We start from the raw sequence: 17,109 nt of genomic DNA, 5'->3' as shown, positions 1-17,109 counted from the left end.
AACAATTGAGACTTTGTTTAAAAACAACACACCTATAATGAGATCAGATGGCCTCTTATGTCAAGCAGGCGTACAAGCAAATAGAGCATTCATATACATAAATGAATCTCAAAAAAAAAAAAAACAATCCAAACCAAAAAACCCACCACCCCAAAGAATGAAGATTTTATAGCTATCAGCTAAACATGGTGATACTTGGGAACTTAAGGCAAGAGGATTGGGACTTTGAAATCAGCTTGGGTGATAAAGAGATTGTCTCAAAAGAAATAAAATTTGAGCCGGGCGTGGTAGCGCATGCCTTTAATCCCAGCACTCAGGAGGCAGAGGCAGGCAGATTTCTGAGTTCTAGGCCAGCCTGGTCTACAAAGTGAGTTCCAGGACAGCAAGGACTACACAGAGAAACCCTGTCTCAGAAAAACCAAAAAAGAAAGAAAATTTGTATGTTTTTAAAATTATTTTTAAATTAAAAAAATTTTTAAATTTTGTACATATTTCAGTCTCATGTTTTGGCTGTTTTCCAACTCAAGATCTATGTGCTTCTGCCTCCCAAATTAAAGGCAGTGTGTCACCATACCTAGTACTGTGTATGTGTGTACAGGTGTCTTGCCTGCATGTTTATTCTCTGTGTGCCACATTCCTGCCCGGTGCTTGCTAGAGGCCAGAAAAAGTTACAGGTGAGTATAAGTTGCCATGTAGGTGCTAGGAATGGAACCTGGACCTTCTGGAAGAACAGCCTCTTTCTATTTGTTTTTTGATATGGTTTCTGTGTAGCTCTGGTTACCCTGGAAATTTCTGTATAGACCATGCTGGAACTGGACCCAAGAGATCTTCCTTGGCAGTGCGGGGATTACTAGTATATGCCAGACCTGTGCTCTTAATTATGGAGCCATCTCACCAGCCCCCAAATATTAATCACCTTTTTTTTTTTCTTTTTTCTAGACAGTTTCTCTGTGTAGTTCTGGCTAAGCTAGATCTTTTTCTATAGACTAAGCTGGCCATGATCTCACAGAGATCTGCTTGACTCTGTCTCCCAAGTGCTGGGATTAACACATGCACCACCACTGGTATACTGGTACCACACAATACACGGCCTGGCATCTTAATGTTTATAATAGCTACTGTGCTAGGCTTGCTCTAATATCACTTTCTAATAAGAGTCTCTCTATGGGAATTAATTTGAGCCTAGTTTTCTTTAAATACTGACAATTCTTTCTTCTTTCTGGAGTTGCCCTGAGCATGGATCGAAGCTTGCAAAGAGAAATCAATGGGGCTGGTGGCTAGGAGGCTAGATAAAAAAGGCAGCCCTTAAATTCTTTGCATTCTCAACACCCGACATGGCAGCTCACAGCCAGGCTAACTGTAGCCTTCTGAGAACCCAACATCTTCTTATGGCCCCCTGAAGCACTAGGCATACACAAAGTACTAGAATTTTCTTCACACACTATGTTTGTTGCTCTCATTAATAGAATATCAAATGCCAGGTAGGCTAGGATTTGCTTATCCTGTCCCCTGCTACTAGTTTAGGCCTCAGCACAATGGATGGAGTCAATAGTAGTTTACAGGAAGAAAGGCAGCTCATTTGAGTTGGGTGCTGGTAAGAGGTAGAAACAGAGGGGGAGGTGAAAATCAGGCATATGAGAGCACTCCATTGGGTATCAGAAGTATGTTGGAAGACACTTTGGAAAGGTTGGACAGACCCTGGTATGTACTTTATTAAACCAAATATGGTAGCCAAAACCTATAATCCCTGCACTTGGAGGGTAAAGGCAGGATGACAAAGGCCAGCATGGGATGAGTACTTAGTGAGCCATGAAAAAACAAGCTGAGTATAGAACGGAGGTTACAAACTTGTTCACAGGATCAATCCCCCTTTTCAAAACATTTTAAGCAGTCAGAAAAATGAGCAATCAAGGTCTGAGAACGGTGGTTTTCTGAATCAGTGTGTAGTTTTGTATTTTTCCTCTATCACTATATGCCCTCAGGTTTCTAATTTTCTTTACCATTGAAGCATATCTTCCCTAACTTGTTTCACAGGTACTGAGGATCCCTCCAACGCAAGGCTTTGCATATCCTGGAGAAGCATTCTACCAGTGAACTATATCCCCCACCTTATCAGATTTCCTTGAACTAGGGCCTTGCTATGTAACTGTGCAGCCATGGTGGCTGTGAACTCCTATCTCTTCCCTTTGTCTCCTAAGTGTTGTATGTATGTATGTATGTATGTATGTATGTTTTGAGTCAGGGTCTCTGAACACAAGAGAACCACCATCCCTGCCTCCCAAGTTCTAGGATTAAAAGCATGTGCTTCCACTTACATCTTCATTTTTGTTTAAGCAGGGTTTCTCTATGTAGCCCTGGCTATCCTGGAGCTTGCTCTGTAGACCAGGCTGTCCTTGAACTCACAGAGATCTGCCTGCTTCTGCCTCCCAAGTACTGGAAGTAAAGGCAGTGTGCTACCATAACTGGCTAGTTTTTTGTTTTGTTTTTTTAAAAATCATACATTAAAAAAAAGGTTTTTATGTGCACTAATGTTTGCCTGCAGGGATTGATTGATGTGTACCATGTGCATGCCTGGTGCCTGAGGATATCAGAAGAGGGCAATGGATCCTCTGGAATTGAAGTTACAGATTGCTATGAGCCTACATGTAGATACTGGAAATCAAACCAAAGTCCTCTATAGGACTAAAAGTACTCTAAACTACTGAGCCACTTCTCTTCAGCCCAAATTTTCACATTTTAAGGCTTTAAAAATAGTATATGCGTGTTTTACCTGCATGCATATATCTGCACCACATATACAGCTGATGCTCTCAGAAGCCAGAAGAGGTCAATGGATGTCCTGGAACTAGAGTTTCAGATGGTTGTGAGCATCAAGGGTGCTGGCCACTGAGTCTAGCTCCACTGACAGAATGTTTTGTTTCGAGACAATTTCACTGCAGCCAGTCAGACTAGGCTTGCTTGAACAAAGGCATGTATCACCATGCCCTTCCTTGCAGCCAAGTGCTCTTAACCATTTCTCCAGTCTTACACCAAGGGTTCTGTTTTTGTTTTATTTTGTTTTGTTTTGTTGGAGGTGGAGTCTTACGTTGTAACTCTGGCTGCTCTGGAATTCACTCTGTAGACCAGGCTGACCTCAACTCAGAAATCCACCTGCCTCTGCCTCCTGAGTGCTGGGATTAAAGGTGTGAGTCCCCATGGCTGGCCATCCATCTGACTTTAAAGAGTGGTTTTCCGAGGTGGGATTATTAGGTACTTTTCCCTCTGAACTTTGTGTTCATGTGTTTGTTTTGTAACTGACAATGTTGTTTTGCCAAAAAACAATATATCATAAAAATTATTAGCCCTTTCTAACATATATGCATAGACAAACAGAACATACACCAAACAGAAAGAGCACACACCAAATAGTGGCTATGCTACCCCTGGAGATGGTTCAGTGTCTTTCTGCATTATTTGAATCGAATGTATTTGAAAAACACCAACACCCATCATTAACCAACTCACCCATCCCGAAGTAGGTGGGGGGGGGCACTCTTGATCAGGACATGGTCAGTATTGTCCTCATTCTGGGACCCAGTCCAACCCATGACAGATAACTCACACAGACTGAAAGAGGAGCCGGAGGTAGGGGGTGTCTCATTGTAACACTCATTTTTATATAAATATTCGCAAGTCATGTTACAGAATAAGCCCCACTGGGGAAAAAGTCAACGTTATGGTTTTGTTAAACTGAGCCTTGCCTTCTATTTGGGGCCCAGCCTGGAGGTGCCTGCTGCTTTGGGAAGCCTGGGGCTGTTGCTGGGAGGCTGCTAAAGAAGCTGCCTATGTCGCCCACCCCTGAACCAACCCCCTTCTTTGGTGTGTGTTTCATGGTGGCCTTCTCTGGCCACCTCTCCCTCCCTTAGTTTGGGACAGGTTTCTGTGGAACAGGGCCCAGGAATCCTGGGGGCACTTGGAAATGGGGTGGTGGTAGGGACTTAGTCATTAAAAGGTAGAATCTGAAGCTTAAAGGCTGAGCCTTCTTAGAGCTGTGGGCCACACAGAGTTAATAGGAACAAGTCTAGAGAAGCCTGGGCTGACAGCCAGGCCCTGTTGCCCTTCCCTCCAGCTTAGATTCTAGGTCCCTTTCCCCGTGGGTCTACCTCCTTCTGGATCCCACATACCCAGGGTCAAGCCCTGGGCTCCTGCCTGTCCTCTCCAGGTTCTCCCCTGGGACACCCTACCCCTACAAAGAGGCCAGAGGCTAGGAACACAGCACCAGTCTGAGGATTTAATTAACCAGGAAGGGAATTATAGGGAGGGGCACCCCTGTAAAAATGTACAAAAGGTCTAGGGGATTTGTGGAAGGGGTGATAAATATGTACATGGAACCCCTATTCCTTTAGTTCCTCCTTCCTCAGCCCTCGGAGGGCATGAGAACTTGGGTGGTAGGCGAAAGGGAGGGGGGCACTTTGGCCTCTGGCTTAGTGAGCCCTTGGGGAGGCAGGCCAAGGGCCTAGAGGCCCTTAGAGGGGACATTGGTGCACCTTAAGTCATGAGCCATAACCTCTGAAATGACCCCCTCATGCACACGCACGCACGCACTTCTCTCTAGAGGCTAGTGACCTCTGTCCTCCCAGTGACCCCACAGTCCACGAGATACTTGCGGGGGTGCTGGGGAATTCTATTCCCAGGTCCATGACTTCAGAGATGACCATGAAATTGTGACCTTTGCCTTCAACCCTGGCTTAAAAAAACTTCAGCCCTAGGACTTCTGTCACAAGGTATGGGGAAAGGGGGTGGAGCTTTGCCCCTGCCCCTCACCTCTCCTCACCTGTCAGCCCGGGCTGGGCCAGGGGCCCTAGGTGGGGAACTGGGCCGGGGGGCGGGCACAAGAGGTGGTGGTGCTCCTAAAAGGGCTCCTGGTGGGGTCTTGCTGAGAAGGTGAGGGGTTCCTGGAGTTGCAGTAGGTGGTGGTGGAGGAGCCAAACGGCTGTATAGCAGTGGATGAGCAGGGTCTAGACTATAGAGGCGGGCAGCAGCCATGGCCCCTGGTCCAGTCAACTCCTCACCTGCCTCATAGAAGCGTGGTGGCCTGGCCAGGCGTGGGGGCCCTGCCAACCAGGTTGGCTCTGGGAAGCCTGCACAGCGCTCTGGCAGACTAGGGCCAAGAAATGGGGGTGGCCGGGGCCTCTCCAAAAGCAAGTGAAGACCTTGAGGCCCAGTGGTTGCAGCAGCAGCAGCAGCGGCAGCTGCAGCAGCGGCTGCAGCGGCGGCGGCAGCGGCAGCGGCAGCAGCAGCCTCTTCTTTCCGCTCTTCTTTTACCCGCACAGACTCTTTGGCTGGCCGGGCTCCTTCCTCGCCAGCCCTGGCCTTAGGGGTAGCAGGAGAAACTCGAAGCTGGGGCCGTGAGAAAGGGAGGTCCCTGGTGGAGAGGGAGAGCACAAGGGGACAGAATGAAGGAACTTCTGTGGCTGACAGCACTGGAGTGGGTTAGGTGGCAGCTGTTTAGGGGACATACCTGTCCTTCTCCTCCTTGGTGACAGAGGGCTCTCTTCGCTCCATAGGTCGCTCCTTATCTGAGCCTGGTGTCCGGGCAGTTTCAGGGGGTCGGACCCAAGCAGGAAAGGCGAGAGGACTGCGGTGCAGGCGGCCCCATGGGTCTGGTGGGGAGGCAAAGGCTGGTGGGGCTCCTGGGCTTTCTTTCTGGGCAAAGACGGCGCTGGAGTCTGAGTAGAAGGTAGAGTAGAAAGTGATAGGGGCCGAGAGGAGGATGCTCTACAGAGAAAGCATCGCAAGCCCAGCTTGAGCCTATAGCCCCACGGTTGCAGCTTCCACCCCTCATTTCCCATTCTCCCCAGCACTCACTGAATGTGGGGCTGCCCAGGCCTCCAAAGGCCCCGTTGGAGAGAGCAGCCAAGGAGGCAAAGCTTGTGGGACGCCCAAAGGGATCTGTGGGAAGAAAGGGGAACTGGTCGGAGCACAGGGCAAGCCAACTTTGAGCGGGCCCAAAGAAGTGGTGGGGAAGAGGCAAGTCAGTAATGAGGCTGGAACACTTAGTGGCTTAGTTGTTTTGTTATTTATCCTTTGAAATAGAGTCTCACTATATAGTTGTGTCTGGCCTGGACCTCACAGATATCTCCCTGCCTCTACCTCCCCAGTGTTGGGATTAAAGGTGTTTATAGCCAGCTCCTAGTGATGCAGTTTAGCAACCATGTACTGGGCATTTCTTGGGTCAGGCCAGACACTGCACAATCTCCTGGAGTAAAAAGGACAATCCCCATTTTCAAGTGACAAAACAGGCTCAGAGAGGTGAGATGACTTGCAAAGGAATCTAGCTATAAAGTGGTACCATCAACCTGGATCCTCTCTGATTTTAAAAGTCAAATTCTTATCTGTACTCCTACTCCAGACACCTGAGACCTCTTAGCAGCTCTCAATTCTGCTTGCAAATTACTAGCCTGAAGACTTGTGCTGGCTTCACCCTATCTGAAATACCTTTCTCAGGCAGATTCTAACTTCATACTTATCACAAATCTGTCAGAATTAACTAGTTTACCTCTATGTGGGAACTTCAGAGTCTTTATAGCTAGAAAGTTGACCTGGGGTTCAACTTTTTTTTTCCACACATGAATCTCCCCAGGAAACTTTTAAGTCCCCTAGGGGAATGACCTCGCTGTCTTGGGCCTGCAGAGCCTTCCTTCTCCACTGTCTCCCAGGTGAAACACTATCCTCTGTCCACGGGCAGAGTGGGAACCATGCTGCCTTTCCACACTCATTCCACAGAAGAGGAAACCACACAGCCAAGAGTAGGGAGAATAACTGACTAAGGTCACACAGTAAAGAGAATCCTATCTACCCAACTTGAGTTGTCCTTAGGTCTGGTTTCCATCTCTACCTCCATGTTTAGACAGGGTATAGGAAGTCCAAAATTCTCTAGGCTCTTACCAATGTGGGTACTGGGGCTCAGGAAGGGTCCATGGGCCCCAGGAGCTGTCGTGAAAGGATTGGCTGCAGCATGGACGGCTCCTGGGGCAGAGAAGAGGGAGAGTCTGATGAGGATGAGTGAGAGCAAGGTGGACATTGGGCCATAGGCTCTGAGAGGGCTGGCTAGACTCACCAGTCGCAGTGAAGAGGGAGGCCGGGTGGGAGAGCTCCTGCCCAGGGGGCAGGGCCCCATAGGGCCCCGGAAGGCAGGGTAGGAGGTCGTTCCGAAAGTCAAGCTTGTGGGAGTCACCCTGCATGGGACACGGGGAGGGCCAGTGAGGACCTAGGTCTGGTCTAGATTTTTTACCCCTTTATAGCCTGTTATTCTTAGGTCATCCCTGGCTCTTATCTCTTTTACCACTAGCTTCCCTCCAAGAGCTTGCTGGCACCAAAGGAGACTTCAGTGCATTCTACTACATCTTTTAGCATCTTCTCTAACCATTCCAGTAACTAGGCAGAGAACCCAGGTGCTATAGAACTACTCTGGATGAGACAGGAGAAAATGAGCTTTGTTGAAGATCACTACCCAGAGTTCAGACAACCCCTGACTCTCAAGACCCACTCTCCCGAGCCCTCCAGCCCCAGTACCTTCATCTTTTCCTGGTGTCTCAGGATCATGTAAGCCACACGAACGTGCATGGCACACCATTTTCCTGGTTTCTGTCGCCCCAGGATGACCAAAGGGAAAGGGAAGGAAAAATGTTCACTCATCACCCATCCCAGGCCTGGCCCTGGGCCCAGCCTTGCCACACAGCATCCTCAATCATCATCCCTACAACTGAGGGATGACTAGCTTACTCTTAAAGCCTAAGGAAACTGAGGCTCAGAGAGATAAACTGTTTTGCCCAAGGTCCCATGGCCAGGTACATCTAAGCCCAGGCTGTGATTTAAAAGCCCTTACTTTCTATTGTTTTGTCCCTGGCTGCCTTCACATCTTGAACTTACTTTTTCCCAATCAGTATCCCACCAACCATAGCCAAACACCCTGAAACCAGCCCCCAGCCTCATGCAGCCTGAGAGCCTCACCAAACTCACCCTCAAAGGTGGCCGGAAATGATCAGGGATCTGGGGATGGTAAAGGAGAGATTGGAGGCGATTCAGACCTGTTTACTGACCCAAGTGTCAAATCTCTACAGCAGTGTTCCCACAATTTCCCTGTCACTACAGCTTCCTCAAACCATTCTTGGCAGTGTCAAAGTTCCTTTCCCACTTTTCTCCCACTACAGGTATGGCTCCTTCTGTTTTAGGTCTCTGAGCAAAACCCTAGGGTTGTACCCTGTTGGGATGGCTAGGTGGGACAGGTTTCTCTACCAGAGAAGCATCTGTCCTCTAACGGTTCCATCCATGGAAACCCTAAGGGGAGGAGCCTTTTAAGGGAGTCAGAAGACTTTCATCCTCCCCTCAGGACACATGTCCTGTCCTTTTCTCTCAGGACCCTGGAGGATGGGGGAAGACTTTGGTCACTTTATAAAGGGTAAGTTTATCTTTCCATGGACAGGGCTTCCTGGTATAATGTTATCTGGAGAAAAAAAACTCTGTGACTTATATTTGAAGACCCCTACCAAAACATCAGTCTTGCTAGAGCTATAATTCAGTAGTAGATGTATGTGTGAGTCCTTAGGTTTGATATCTAGACTCATACCCAACAAAGAAAACTAAAATACAAAACTACTGCTCTATTAATGATTTCATTCTTGGGACAATGTCATCAACCTCCTACCCCCATGCCTGGGCCGACTGTAATACAGAGGTTCTCTCTTTAGACACCTCAGGGAAGGGCCAAGAACTCACCCTCTCTCAGCATACTTTCCAACTCTCCCAGGACCTGCCCTGCCCCCCCTCACCTGTGTCCCCTTCTGGGGGAGCCCGCTCAGCACTGGCCCCAGTCGTGGTGGCAGCTCAGGGTTCGTGTTCTGGGAAAGGGGAGTGAAGGGGAGTATAGGGATCAGACAGCAGAGCCAGTACCAAGTTAAAAAGGGGTTTAGAACTAAGCTGGAAGGAATAAGGGTCAAGAGAGGGATCGTGGCTTTGCAAAAACTTGGGTCCAGAAGGGAGGGCAGGGGGCTAGAAATATTTTGGGGAATGGGAAAAAGATATAGGGTGCCAGGATGTTTATAAAGGATGGGAGGTGGTAGTTGTCTGGATTAGGAGCTCACCTTGGGCTGGAAGGCCCCCTGCAGGGAGCCAAAGGAGACAGCTGGTGGGAGACCCGGAGGGAGCCCGGGCACAGCGGGAGGGAAGGCCATGTATGGCTGTGGAGAGAAGGGCACTAGTCCAAGAAGGGAGTGGAGATGCAGCCCAGGTCTGCTCTACCCATTACTTCTTTGGCTTCCACCCTAACACCCCAAGGAGCTTTCCCAAGCTCAGGGTTCTTGCTTTTGGAGGTGAAGACTGGACTCCACTGATACATACATTCCCACACTTCACACACCCTTACACACACTCACATTATGTCGGAAAAGGCCTTCCATCTTTCCTGGGTATTTCTCAAACTAGGGAAGAAAAGGGAAGAGTAAGCTGCCAGCCAGGGGGCCAGGGTCTTCCTTCCCCTGTAGTAGACACTTTCTCTTAGGCCTCTGAGCCTCATCAGCAGCCCAAGGAGGAGCTCACCATGTGGCCGTGGGGAGGCAGCAGGCCCGGGGGGTAGGGAGTGAAGTGCTGGTGGGTGTGCTGGTGGGTGTGCTGGTGCTGGTGGTTGTGCTGGTGGAACTGGAAGGCCAGGGGCCGGGCCGAGCCCCCTGCTCCCACCACCTCAGGGCCACCCTGGGCATTCAGGTAGCGTGAGTTCAGGTCCTGGCCGATCAGGTCCTGCTCTGTGGGAGGGGAGGGGAAGAAGGCTTTAATATCTGGTGCCACCAAGTCAGCCTCTTTGGGCCAAGGTGACTGGCCTTCCCTTTAGCCTTGAGCCACTCCCTCCACGGGCCCCTGGTTCCTGCCAAAGCCAACTGAGCCCATCCTTGGGGCCATGGCCCCCCACCACTCCACCCTGCCAGGACCCCAAACTCACCAGAAAGGGCGTTAGCAGCTGAGGCCCCAGGGTGCCCTGGCACCTGCAGCAGAGGTGGGGGTGGGGGCAGGGTGGGGCCAGGGGAGACCAAGGAAGGGTGGTGGGGTGGTGGTGGGCGCAACCCATGGGGAGGAAAGCTGTGGGTGGACAGAGGCAGGGGCAGTGAGGGCGTCGGGGGCCGGTGGGTGAGCTGCGCGGACGAGGAGGAGGCAGATGAGGAGGAGGAGGACGAAGAGGATGATGAGGGGGGAGGCTGAGCCACGGGAGGGGCCGGGGCCTTGGGGGGCGGCCGTGAAGAGCTGGGGAGAGAAGTGGGGAGATGAGTGAGGGGGTGGGAGGTGCTAGCTCTAATAGGAGGTGGGTCAGAAGCCTGGGTGGTGATGTGGCCTTGGTTCTCCAACATGGGAGATGGTAGAACTTGGCCCCCAGGGACTCCCTGCAGAGAACCCGGTCTCAGGATGAGATGCCTCCCACACCCAATGATCCCTTCTCGTCTTTAGATCTAGTTTCTACAAAGACGCCTCTGTCATCACTTGCCATATAACTTCCCTTTTTCTGACTCAACCACAGTATACAACAGAGCATTCATTTTGATGCTTAATTACAATGAGCACCAGAGCCACCACCCTAAGATAATAGAAGCAATACCACACTATCCTATCCTACTACTCAGGTATTCTCAACTCCATGCCCATCTTGCCATCAACACCCTGGGTGACCTTGAGCAAGTCACTGCCCCTCTCTGAGCCTTAGTTTTCTCAATAACAACAATGATGATGAAGACAAACAACAATGAAGAACCCATAACAGTAAAGTCATTAATTCTTAACCCTTAGTGAGTACTTACTGTAGACCAACTGCTGGCATTGGCTCTACGAGTCAATGTAAGTCTCCAACATGTTGCACCACCTTCTCCAATGTTACTGTAGGCATGCAACTATCTGTACTATACCAATTCTTTTCTAGAACATAACTCACTTTTTTTGTCTATTCTAAGTAGTAACATGTGAAATCAAAAAGTTAAAGTATTAACTAAATTTTCCTAAAGCAGCTAACTTTGCCTATTTTAGAGTTTACCAAGGCAAGACCTGAAATCACCCCATATTTTGCTAATGATGTATGCACATTTTGGGAAACACTGCTTTCACTCAGAATCAATCCTCAAAATAGCTTTGAGAAAGAGGTACTATTGTTATTTCATCTCATAAGAAAAAGAAAATTGAGGTTTAAAGAGGTCAAGTGATTTGTTAAAAATCACACACCCAGTAAGTAGCCAGTCTGAATCCAGGTCTGACTGACACTACAGTCAGCATTGTTAATCATCAAGTTAGTACTTCCCAAAGTATGTTTCCAAGAACATTATCTATGGCAGATGCACATTACAGAAAGTTCTCACCAACATATACAGCTACAAAAAGGCTCTAACTGGACTGCCCTATACATGAATGTATAAAGGACTGAAGGAAGTCCTGCAGTAATCTCTTTAAATTTATTTTATCCACTGTCACTCATACTTTCCAATCTCAGAATCCTCTCCCAAGTCAGACTCTTTCCACGTCCCAGTTATGGACTGCAGTCCTTGCAGATCAGATCAGACCCTGTACACTCACCTGCCAGTGCTGAGGTCCAGGCTGCTGCCATAGGGAGAACTTCGGAGGCCGAAGGGTGAGACCCGAAGCTGCAGCTGGTGCTGGGGTGGGGGTGGCAGACTGGGGGTAGCTGGTAAGGGTGTAGGGGATGAGACAGGAGGCCGAGGGGCTGGTGGAGGTGGTGGATCCTTTGGAGGGAAAGGCACTAGCAGCGGGTCGGGCCCCGGGGGCTGCTCTTGGCTCCGCTCCAGGCCCGACACTTTAGGGACCACAGACAGTTTTGCTTCACAGTTCCCATTGAAGGTGCCATGAGGACCCGAGGCTGTGAGTGCAGGATGGTAGACATGCTTAGCAGTAATTCATGCTCACCCGGTTTCTCCTTCCTGCTTCCATCCCAGCCCTTAGGACCAACCTTTGCTGGTTGAGACAGTAAAGGAAGGGTCGAGGTCATCATCAGAGACCTGGGAGAGAAAGGCAGGGAAAGGTGAGGTTTTTAAAGACTTGTCTAATTCATTAGCCTCGCTATGATCTATTACAGCAGATAAAAGTAATGTCAATTAAGACTAACTGCTGGAGAGTTGCAGAGATGGCTAAGTGGTTAGAACTAGACTCAAGTTAGATTCCTAGTATCCATGTCAGGTAGCTCACAATAGCCTGTAACTCCAGGTTCAGGGGAAATTGATTCCTCTGGTCTCTGCAGGCATCTGTACTCATTCATACAGACACATATACATAATTAAAAGGTAATAAAATAATCTTTTTTGTTTGTTTTGAGATAGGGTCTCAATATGTAGCCTTGGCTGGTCTCAAACTCAGAGACCTGCCTGCCTTTGCCTCCTGAGTGCTAGGATTAAAGATATGCATCATTATGCCTGGTCTTAATAATCTTTTCAAAACAAACTAGACTAACTGCTGGTTCAAAACACTATCTGGCCTACAGATATGTATGGTTTGAAAATATTAACAACAACAACAACAAAAAAAAACCAAAATGAAACAGACAAACCAAAACCAAAATGAAGTAACAAACCAAACCCTTAAAACTGGTGATATTCTCAGAGCTGGAAAGCCCATATTGAAACACAGATGAAGGCCTTTTGACAATAGTCCCCTATTCTCATGTAGCAATAATTAGTTAAAATTGGATAGTGACCCCAGTCCCGTAGGTGGACCACAACCCTTTAGCTCACCATAGTCACTTTCTAGAAACTGTGAGAAGGAAAAAAAAAAAAGACAAACATCAAGGAGTATAAATGTAATTATTTATGGGAGTAAAGGGGTAGAACATTACCTTCAAGGGCATATTATTTTCCAACAATCACTAATGAGAAACTGAAAGAGCTTTCCAGGATGAGCATCTGCACTGATCAATCATGTCTGATGTCCTCACTGCAAGACTCTAGTTATACAAAAACTGCTGGTGGCCACAGGAAGGACCATTCAGTTCCAGACTCACTTTGGACTTCTGTAAAAAGCTAGTAGAGGCTTAAAAGGTTCTGAGAGGCTGCCAGCCTAACTGACCTGGCTGGTTCATCATTAAAAACAACGGGTGGAGGGGTGGCATGTTTGGAGAGACAGATCAGCAGTTAAGAGCCCTGCTCTTCCAGAAGATCCAGGTTCAACTCCTACCACCCACATGGAGGCTCATAACTGTCCAGTTCCTGAGGATCTGATACCCTCTTCTGGCTTTCTCAGGCACTGCACACAGGTGATACACAGACATACATGCAGACAAAACACCCACACACAAAATTAAAAACAAAACACAAACCAAGCAAACCCTCAAACCAAACAAAACCAACCAACAAACAAAAAATAAAAACAAAACCAAAAAATCCCAGGGTCATCAAGATAGCTCAGTGGGTAAAAGCACGTGTGATGCCTGATGACTTGAGTTCCACCCCATGTTGGAAGGAGAACTGACCCCTCAAAAACACATGGACACTGTGGTCTCACCTCTCAACCCAACAGCTTTTTCTTCCCTCCTTCCTCCTCAAAACTTAATTCTGGTTCAATATACCCCATGTTCCCATTTAGGAAGGATGTCTATTGCTTATGGGGTTGTTCAAACTGCAGGCTGCTTGCTTAAACACCCACAACAGTGCCCACCCACCAGCTCCTGGCCCCACTCACCCTCTCATCCAGGTCACTCTCTGCGTCACACTGAGAAGAGAAAGAGAAAGGCATCAGGAGATAGGAGAGGGACCCAACAGGGAAGGGGTGGCCCATTACAGGTAGGTAACACTTACTATATATCCAGCTTCCAGAGAGTGACGGGAGAAGGCCTGAGAAAGACCAGAGTCCAGAAGTAAGGGAGGCTGACTGACCAGGCAACTGTACAAAGCCACAAGTCCCAGCAAGACCTTCAAGGGGACTTAAAAGCTACTCTCCATCATGCTCCCGTTTCTACGTAGACTTCCACCTCCATTACCAACCAGCTTACTATTTTCCTAATAGACTAGGTTTTCAAATCTTACATTTTATTCAAAACAACTTTTCTGCACTTCTTTCCTCAGCAAACTTCTGACTACATCGGGGCCCAAGACGTTCTAGGGGGCTTTCCCTAACCGCAACCCTCTGCCCATCCCCCAGACAGAATGAGTGGCTTCCTCATGTGGGTTTCTGTAACACTTTGCCTAGATCTCTCCCAGATCACAGCCTTACACAGCTGCTTAAGCTCGTCTAGGTGCTTGCTTGTTGGCTGTTTCTTCCCCTTAGGCTGCCACCAGCTAGAGGAAAGGGCAGGGCATCTCTTATTTATAATTCAGCTGTCTTTGATGTATCTCTTGACTTATCAGCTTGTTTGTAGTATACATAGTACAAGCAAAAGCAAGTGAGTTTGCCTGGAGTCAGGTCCTTCAGACCTGGATTGGAGACAGGGCAGCTGTCCAATTTGTTCTGCCTTCCTCTGTGCTCCTAGACACTAGGATTACTGTTAGGATTGGCAGTTGTGATGCTCATGGAAGTCAGTCTACATGAATGATATTCCAACTGAGGAAATTAGAAGGACTGGGATCTGGGACATGCTCACCTCTTTCCTTCTTCGCTTATTGGGCCATTTACGGGGCCTATCCCCAGAGGGTCGGCCAGGCTCACGGTCTGAGCTGTCCCCTGGTTCCCCAGTGGCCCCACTGGAGCCCCCCCTCTTCCGTTTCCCAGAATGCTTCAGCCGATGTTCCAGTCGTTCTGGGGGCTGAAGAGATGCATCCTTCTGTAGGAGAGGTGGTGGAAATGTGGTTGGAGAAAGAAAAGCTCCCCAACTCTCTAAGGGTGACCAAGTTACTCAGATGCCTCTCAAGCTGGGTAACCCAGGCAGTCCCCAGAGACTAGCTCTACCTCCTCCCACCCCAGGGTGGGGCAGAAGCCTGGCAAGAGGAGCCGGTTGCTCTGGTTTGGGGTGTCACCACTGCCCCCTCAACCCCATCCTCTCTAAGGGCTATATCCTTCTCTCTGCCCTTCTGACCCACCTCCCAAAGACCCCCAAATCCCATTAGGGCACACCTGCAAGGCCTCAAGGCTGGCAAAGCTAGCGATGGCAAAACCATCGATCAAGTCTTCCTCCTCTTCCTCCTCCTCAGGCTCCTCCTCGGCTTCTCCGTCGTCTGCGCCCCCCTCTTCCTCTTCGTCCTCTTCCTCTCCGCGGCTGCCCGAACCGGCAGGCCGCTTCCGAGCTCGCGGTCTCGGGGGTCGAGGCCTGGGTCGGGGCCGCCGCCGTCGTAGGCCCCCGGGCCGCTCTCCAGATGAAGCTGACGACCAGGGACGGGCGGGCGGCGGCGGTGACGAGGAGGATGAAGAGCCTCGCGGAGCAGCCAACAAGGCCCGGGGCGCGTCACCGCCTGGACCTCGGCGGCGCCGCTGCTCCCGATCACGGTCTCGCCGCGAGCAGCGTCTTCGTCGCCGCTCCCCTTCAGCTGCCCAGCCCGGGCCCGGGGCCGCGGCCGTCTCCATGGTGACGGCCCTCAGCGCCGCATCCGGAGGCGGCGGGGCCCGAAGCGGCCTGTCCACAGGCCCCGGGTCGCGAGCGCGGCGCTGGCGCTTGCACAGGGACGGGAGAGCTCCGGCTTCCTCTTTAAAACTGGATCCGCTGGCCCCTGGCTTGCCCCAAGGCCAAGGCCCAGAGAGCCGGCGCCGCCCCCGGGGCGACAAGCCTGAAGGCCCCCCCTGTAGGGCTGGCGGGGCCGGGACGACTAAAACGGGGCGGCCGTCCCTTTAAGGCGAGGCCTCAAATTGTCCAGCCCCCCGGCCCCTTTAAGACGACTCCACCGTGTCCGGCTGGTCTAGTGCGGCGGCGGCCCCGTGCCAGGGGTCGAGGCAAGTCTCCCAGAGGAAGAGGAAGGACCACCCCTTTAAAAGGGGCGGAAAGCACGACCTCCCCTTTAACAGTGTCTCAAGTCCTCCGGCTGGAAGAGGCCACCCCTTTAAAGAGTCCAGAGGCCTTCCAACAGCGAGTCGTTCCTTATAGAGAGCGTAGTCAAGTTTCTAGCCCTTCACAAGCTGTCACTTCCCCTTTAAGATGAATTTAATGAACTTCTTGCGTGGGGCAGGAGGTAGGAAAACTCCACTTGCCCCAATTCTTCCAGCAGGAGTTGTTTGTCAGCTTCGGCTGTCCCCTTTAAGGCTGGCGTTGGAGTCGGCCGAGTTCGGCACCCACCCCTTTAAGGAGATTTAACGAGGTCTACGCCTCCCGTAGCCTGGAAAGGTGCAAGGGGGCGGAGCCTGCTGACCAAAGTCCCGGATGTGAGGCAACGGTGACGGATAGAGCTTCTCTCTGTCCTCCGACATAAAAGACTCTTCCTCCTTTCCTGCGTTCCTAACCGGCTTGTAACTAGAAGGATCCGGAAAGGCCGCTGGACAGCGAGGAACTCGGCCGTATCCTCCTGTTGTCTCCTTTGGCGTCTTCGGCTTCTCCTCCAGAACTTCCCTGCCCCTCCTCCCTCTTCCTCCTCAGCCAACGCCTCCTTCCTCTCTCCGCCTCCTTCCCCCGCCCTCCGAGGCTCAGTCGTTTATAGGTTGGCAAGTATACGTCAATGCAAAGGGCGGAGTCAAAGTCGCGGGAGTGCCGGATGTAACCGCCTTCAAATGTGGGATTGGGTTGTCAGGTTAGCCCCGCCCTCGCTAGGGCTTGTGACTGGACTGGTCCGAAGTAGTTGTTTGGAGCAGTCCCTTAGGCCGCCCGCCTCTTCCTGCTCTCTGTTTATTGGCCATCTACTGAGCGACAGTGCGAGGCCCTGGGAGGTGGTGCCGGGAGTGGTAGGCAGCGGGCCGCTGGTAGGCGGTAGGCTGTCCTAGGGGCGCTTTTCTGAAGTGTAGGGGCTGCCTTTTTGCCGGTTGGAATTTCGCGCAAGCGCATGGCGCTAGTGCCTTCTGCCCGTCTTTGGGCGGGTCGGTCTACCGTGGCGTCGCAGCAAACCGAGGCACTTCGAGCCAAAGGATTCAGAGGTGGGGCGGAGACCAAGCTCCCAGTGGCCGTCCCTTCCTGTGCTCCACAATAATAAACACTTTGCACTCGAGAGCGAAGTACTCTCTCACATTAATTCATTTGGTAAT

At 50.4% G+C, this 17,109-nt stretch overlaps 1 protein-coding gene across 1 annotated transcript; it reads right to left on the bottom strand.

Moving 5' to 3' along the window:
• Window positions 1-2,426: 2,426 nt before the first annotated feature.
• Window positions 2,427-16,529, bottom strand: Fbrs (fibrosin). Its single transcript, XM_021202366.2, has 18 exons — window positions 15,064-16,529; window positions 14,594-14,773; window positions 13,812-13,847; window positions 13,696-13,725; window positions 11,975-12,023; window positions 11,584-11,884; window positions 9,974-10,272; window positions 9,577-9,779; window positions 9,414-9,458; window positions 9,123-9,218; window positions 8,811-8,879; window positions 8,002-8,031; window positions 7,555-7,626; window positions 7,100-7,217; window positions 6,928-7,008; window positions 5,848-5,931; window positions 5,501-5,708; window positions 2,427-5,404 (listed from the first exon to the last, which is right to left on the bottom strand). The coding sequence occupies exons 1-18, from the start codon at window positions 15,508-15,510 to the stop codon at window positions 4,810-4,812; spliced, it is 2,943 nt and encodes a 980-aa protein (XP_021058025.1). The 5' UTR covers window positions 15,511-16,529; the 3' UTR covers window positions 2,427-4,809.
• Window positions 16,530-17,109: the final 580 nt, after the last annotated feature.

This window comes from Mus pahari, chromosome 1, assembly GCF_900095145.1.
Source record: "Mus pahari chromosome 1, PAHARI_EIJ_v1.1, whole genome shotgun sequence".
Taxonomy (NCBI): Eukaryota; Metazoa; Chordata; class Mammalia; order Rodentia; family Muridae; genus Mus; species Mus pahari.
The sequence above is the reverse complement of the archived record's forward strand: the minus strand, read 5'-3'. Positions and strand labels throughout refer to the sequence as shown.

Excerpts from the sequence above, each read along its gene's own strand:
- Fbrs (XM_021202366.2), bottom strand. The coding sequence starts at position 15,510 with ATGGAGACGGCCGCGGCCCCGGGCCCGGGCTGGGCAGCTGAAGGGGAG. Across the intron at positions 13,726-13,811 it reads CTCTGGAAGCTGGATATATA|TGTGACGCAGAGAGTGACCT; the intron begins GTAAGTGTTACC and ends TTCTCTTCTCAG. Across the intron at positions 7,627-8,001 it reads ATTTCCGGCCACCTTTGAGG|AAACCAGGAAAATGGTGTGC; the intron begins GTGAGTTTGGTG and ends CTGGGGCGACAG.